General features: G+C 33.7%; 2 protein-coding genes across 2 annotated transcripts; both read left to right on the top strand.

Annotated features, from left to right (window-relative positions):
* Positions 1-213: 213 nt before the first annotated feature.
* LOC131645123 (7-deoxyloganetin glucosyltransferase-like) lies at positions 214-2,611 on the top strand. Its single transcript, XM_058915782.1, has 2 exons — positions 214-787; positions 1,416-2,611. The coding sequence occupies exons 1-2, from the start codon at positions 283-285 to the stop codon at positions 2,375-2,377; spliced, it is 1,467 nt and encodes a 488-aa protein (XP_058771765.1). The 5' UTR covers positions 214-282; the 3' UTR covers positions 2,378-2,611.
* Positions 2,612-3,699: 1,088 nt separating this feature from the next.
* LOC131645124 (soyasaponin III rhamnosyltransferase-like) lies at positions 3,700-5,571 on the top strand. The gene has a single exon (XM_058915783.1). The coding sequence runs from the start codon at positions 3,802-3,804 to the stop codon at positions 5,218-5,220; it is 1,419 nt and encodes a 472-aa protein (XP_058771766.1). The 5' UTR covers positions 3,700-3,801; the 3' UTR covers positions 5,221-5,571.
* Positions 5,572-6,428: the final 857 nt, after the last annotated feature.

Here is a 6,428-nt window from a genome sequence, read left to right as displayed (position 1 = left end):
AATTGCATTTATCAATTTAGATCCATGCTATTTATTCAAATTTAATTCATTATTATGAGACATTTGATGAAATCGAAATGGTGCATGATTGAATCTAATAAAGTAAACAATTTGGGGTCCTCCACTACACATTGTTTTGTTCCCTTGCTGATTTTCGGTTTGTCTTGTTCCTATTGGCCACTATATAGCACATGTTTGTTTCCTGTCATGTCAAGCATATTGTTCTTTACTTGATTACTCATCTCTTTGCTCTTTGAGTGCTAGCTTAGTTGTTCATGTAAGATGAGTTTACTAGCTAGAACCATGAAGCCACATGCTCTTCTTATTCCATTTCCAATACAAGGTCACATAAATCCATTTCTCAAACTAGCAAAGATCCTTCACAACAAAGGCTTCTACATAACATTTCTCAACACTGAATTCAACCACAAACGTTTGCTCAAATCCTTAGGTTCTGATGATTTTCTCAATGGCTTATCAGATTTCAAATTTGAGACCATTCCAGATGGTCTCCCTCCCACAAACAACTTGGATGCAACTCAAAGTATTCCGGATCTTTGTGACTCTACCAGTAAAAACTGTTTGGGACCATTGTGTGACCTTATATCAAAACTTAATGATCCTCCAGTTACTTGCTTGATCACTGATGGTATCATGTCTTTCACTATTCAAGCTTCTCAACAATTTGGGTTGCCTAATGTTCTCTTTTGGGCTCATAGTGCTTGTGGTTTTATGGGCTTCAAAGAGTGCAAGAATCTCATGGAAAAAGGCATAACACCACTTAAAGGTAGATACAACAAAACTTTACAATGTTTACTCTATTTTTATTTTTATTTTATCATTATTAACCCTCCTTATTTTAGAAGTTTCTTTAGAGTTTAGTCATAATTTTAGATTTGTGTTTAATGAAGTTTATTTGCCATTTGAGCACTAAAACCTAAAAGAAAAAGATTTATTTCAAGAATTTGAAATTTCTAGACACACTCACTTAAATTTAAAGTAAGATCTAAATGATTTGATAGCAGGTGATCCAATAAATTTTAGTTAGACAATGATATCATCTAAAATATGTATTGGACTTAAATCGGCTCTTACACATTCGACATTTTAATTAAATACTACTAGCAATTTATGAAGTATAAACATTTCTAGAATTTGGTGTGTCATAGTGTGTGATATGGACAGTGTCTGACACTTGTATAACATATGTCATATATGTTCTAAAAATAATTATTTTTTTTCTTTATTTGTATACATTATTTTTATTTTTTTACACATTTCAAACATAAATTGTTCGATTAAAATTATCTTATGAATTGTGACAATTTAGGCTTATATTGTACAATATAAGACTTCTTAACACATACGAATAGTAACATATTTTTTTTTTTAAAATTTATGATGAAAATTTTCAGATGCAAGTTATCTGAGAAATGGTTATTTGGACACCATCATAGACTGGATCCCTGGCATGAAAAATATCACATTAAGAGATCTTCCTGGTATATATCGTACAACAGAACCAAATAATCCACTTATAAACTTTGTGGCAGAACAAATTGAAACAGCTTCAAAAGCTTCTGCTATTATTCTACCAACTTTTGACGCATTAGAATCTAATGTGTTGAATGAACTCTTTACAATGTTTCCTAAACTCTACACAATAGGCCCTCTTGAGTTATTCCTTGATAAAATTTCAAAAAATAATGAATTTGAATCTATCAAATGTAATTTGTGGAAAGAAGAAAATGAGTGTCTCAAATGGCTTGACTCACAAGAACCAAATTCCGTTCTGTATGTGAATTTTGGTAGTGTTATAGTTATGAACTATAATCAACTTGTTGAATTGGCTTGGGGAATTTCAAATAGTAAGAAGAAATTCTTGTGGGTGATTAGGCCTGATATAGTTAAAGATAAAGGTGACAGTGAAGGTGAAAGTGAAAGATTACTTGTGCCACAAGAAATTGTGCAAGAAACTAAAGATAGAGGACTTATGGTAGGTTGGTGTCCACAAGAGAAGGTTCTAAAGCACGAAGCTGTGGGAGGATTTTTGAGTCATTGTGGTTGGAATTCAACAATTGAAAGTATATGCAATGGTGTTCCATTGATTTGTTGTCCATATTTCAATGATCAATTTACCAATTGCAAATATATTTGTAGTGAATGGAAATTTGGAATGGTGATGGATAGTGATAATGTAACAAGAGATGAAGTTGAAAAGGTTGTGGTAGAGTTATTAGAGGGTGAAAAGGGTAAGGAGATGAAGAGAAAAGCAAGTGAGTGGAAGAAACTTGCAGAAGAAGCAACTGATTTTGATGGTTCATCCTATTTGAATTTGGAAAAATTGGTAACTGAAGTGCTGTTATTCAAGAGTTAAGGCTAGAAGAGAAATTATTGATTAATGATATTGTATTTCTAATTATTCATATTTTAAGTTCTTAATTGTATGAGATCATTTTCCATACTTGATTTGATTTGGATGTAAAATCAATTGTATGATGTTCTGTAGTTCCTGAGTGCTTTTTTAATGAATAATAGAAATGTTAGAGGTGAAACTTGAAAGTTGACTATTGTGAAATAAACGCATGTTCTAGAAAATTACTTTGAAAAATATGCTTTCGTATGTTTATTTTTGAAGAAGAACATTTCTTGTTTTTATAGAGTTTTGAAAAATACATGGAGTATAATAAGAAAAACTTTTTTTATTGGTAGTAGCACGACAAATCAGTTTAGGATTAGGATCTGTAGGATTAGTTAAACATTGGTAGAAGGAGTTGTAGTTTTGAACATATCATTAGTAGTTAGTTAGTTCTCCTTAACCAAATTGATAGCACGACAACAAATAGTATACTTATTGATGAAAATTTATCTTGGTTAACTAACTAATCGAGGTAAAATCTACTCCATAATTGCCTTTATTATATTTTAATTTTAAATTTAAAAATATATCACATATTTTCTCGATAGTCATAAAAATCGTTGAGAAAAGTCTCTTAGGGACAAGTTTCGATTCCCAACACCAATAACTTTCTATTTTATTGCGCCTTCTATTTTTTAGTTTTAAAATTAAAAATAAGTTACCTCCACCCCGGTTTAATGGAACAACCTGGAGACGAGTACCTTAGTTATATATATAAAGCTATACGTTCTTTCACACTTGTCCTAAACCTAACTCATCTTTTAGTCTTCAAACTTCATTTTCCATTTACAAATTCATATTTGTTCCGTTAACCAAACTCTATTGAGTGTTGTTCTTTTTGTTGTTGTTGCCTTGTTGTTGTCGTTGTTGTTGTTTTTAGTAATAGTTTTGCGATGTAGTCATCCAAGAAAAAAATTCAATTATTTATTAATTGACATGGCTAATAACATAGAGAAAATATTTCTAATATTATTAATTTCATAAATATTTATAGTTATTAGACGTATTGGATTTATTATCGGTAATTTGATACATATTTACTTTTAAATATTTTTAGTTATTAGTGATTTTATAATAATCATATAACAGCACCAACTAAATCTTATCGAATAATCTAAGCAATGTTTTAAAAATCAAACCGGAGACAAAACAGCGAGAGAACAGGTCATATAGTTTGCAATAATTGGCATAATTAACGGAATAAACTACTACCTGCGTGTTTCACATGCCACACTACTCCCATACCATACCTTGTTGCGTCATGCGTGGAATCAATCAACCAATTATCTCTTTCTCCATCTTCGATTTCTTCCTTATAAAAACAAACATATCTCATTGATTCATCTATCACAACAACATCAACGTTAATCATTCATTCACTCATGGCCGACAAAACCAACAAACCTCTTCACATTGTCATGTTCCCATGGCTAGCCATGGGACACATGTACCCATGTTTCCATCTCTCCAAAATCCTCGCACAAAACAACCACACTACCACACTCATTTCCACTTCTTCAATCATAGATCGCCTCCCTAAACTCTCACAATCCCTCTCACCTTTCATCAACCTCATCAAACTCCCATTATCACCTCACATAGACAAAGACAATCTCCCCACAAACGCTGATTCCACCTCCGACATCCCCTCCGACAAACTCTATTACCTTAAACTTGCCTTCGACTCTCTTCAAAATTCTGTTATCAATATCCTCAAAACCACGAAACCCGATTGGGTTTTCTACGATTTCGCAGCTAGTTGGTTGCCGAAACTAGTGAATGATTTGAACTTGAACATTTCTTGTGCTTATTTTAGTCCTTGTCCTGCATGGACTATATGTTTCTTTGACACACCAAGACAACAACTTGGCGACAATGTTTCATCCATTAGGAAAGACCCTGAAGATTACTATGGTCCTCCTAAATGGGTTTCTTTTACGACGAAAATTGGTTTGAAATCTTATGAGGTGAGAAAGTTACTTGAAGATATCAAAGTGAATGAAACCGGGGCTTCCCCGGTTTTTGATATAAACCGAGCGAATTCGGATTGTGATATGTTTGTTATAAGAAGCTCAAGGGATCTTGAAGGTGAATGGTTAGATTTTGTTGGTGAGTTTTACAACAAGCCTGTGATTCCGGTTGGATTGCTTCCGCCGATAGTAGATTCTTCTGATGAGAAAGAGGATGATAGTTCCGATTGGATTCGAATCAAGGAATGGTTGGAGACACAAAAGGTTTCATCTGTTGTTTATATTGCTTTTGGGAGTGAGGTGAAATTGAGTCAAGGAAGTTTGAATGAGTTGGCTCTTGGGATTGAGGATTCTAAGTTACCTTTCTTTTGGGTTTTGAGGGATTTGAGAAATGGTTATGTGGAGTTACCTTATGGGTTTGAGGATAGGACAAAGGGTCAAGGTTTGGTTTGGAAGAGTTGGGCTCCACAAGCTAAGATTTTGGGGCATGATTGTGTTGGTGGTTGTTTGACTCATTGTGGTTCTGGTTCTATGATAGAGAATCTTTACTTTGGGCATGTTCTTGTTATGTTGCCTTTTTTGTTGGATCAAGGTTTGTATGCAAGAGTGATGCAAGAAAAGAAAGTGGGGATTGAGGTTGTGAGGAATGGGGAAGATGGGTCATTTACAAGGGAGGCAGTTGCTAAGGCCTTGAGGTTTACTATGGTGGATGAAGAGGGAAGTGATTATAGGAAGAATGCTAAAGAGATTGGGAAGAAATTTAGTAACATGGAGCTTGATAAGCAATATGTTGAAAACTTCATTTCTTCACTTCACAAACACAAGTCATAGGAATGTTTGGAAAGTATTTGTATAAATTCATTTATCACACACCTATTTTTTAGTTTGAAATAAACATCTTTGTTTCAACTTGTTGACTTGAACTTGTTTTTGTGCCAATGTATTGGATTAGAGAAATATGTTATGGTAAGTAGATAATAGCTTAATTTCTCAAAAAGAAATAAAGGGCTATATTACAATAGTTTTTGTATAAAATACTCCTTGGGCACCTAGGGATACAAATTAAGTTCACCTTGTTTGAACACCCCTGAGGCTGAGCTAATAAACAAGCAACAAATTCATCCTCAATAGAATCAAAAATAAATTCCACGAATCAAAGGGACTATGGTCGAAATAACTACAAGATGTATTTTATTGAAAATTTCTTTAGCCACCTCCCTATGGGGGTCACCCCCAGCGAAAATCCCAAAATACCCCTGCTTCGGAAATGAACTTCCGAAGCGCTTTTTTTTTATAAAAAATTTCCACAATTCGGAAGTGCATCTCCGAAAACACCTCATGGGGGCTGTCTTCGGAGATGAACTTCCGAAAACACCTCATGGGGGTGAATTCGGAAATGAACTTCCGAATTATGCAGAAACTGTGTTTTTTTTAATGCTTTTTCTTAAACAGTCTCGCATTTTAATTAAACGCAAACGCCAAATAAAATAAGCAACAGATAAACTGAAAATACTAATATGATAAATCCAATCCAAATAATATATACAAACCGAAAATAATAATAATACTGTGCGAAAGATACAATCCGAAATCAAAAAATAAATAAACCCCACCACTACTGGGTGTGCCTAACCCTCTCACCCTGGGCCCTCCTCTGCCGTCTGTACCCCGCCGCACGGCCCGCATCAGTGACGATCATCTCCATCACGTCGTCCCCGGCCCCGCCCCCGTCTGTAACAACCCGATTTTATTAGATATTTTATTTATTAGCTTATTTGTGTGTTTTATTAATTATTTGTTTATTTAATTATTATGTGATATTACTAATTAATTGAAATATCTAATTATATGCATATTTGTGTTTTATGATATAATTAGGATATTAGTAGTATACTATGTACTGGGCCTAATTAATAATTGGATGGATGGGTAATAACATAACTAAGCCCATTAAGAGAAAGATAGTAAGAAGAGGAAAACTAGGGTTTTAGAGATAACACAATTTGGGGGAAAGGAAGAGAAAGAAGAGAATAGAGAAG

This window comes from Vicia villosa, linkage group LG1 (genome assembly GCF_029867415.1).
Source record: "Vicia villosa cultivar HV-30 ecotype Madison, WI linkage group LG1, Vvil1.0, whole genome shotgun sequence".
Lineage (NCBI taxonomy): Eukaryota > Viridiplantae > Streptophyta > Magnoliopsida > Fabales > Fabaceae > Vicia > Vicia villosa.
Note: the sequence above shows the minus strand (reverse complement) of the source record. Positions and strands in the feature narration are given on the sequence as shown.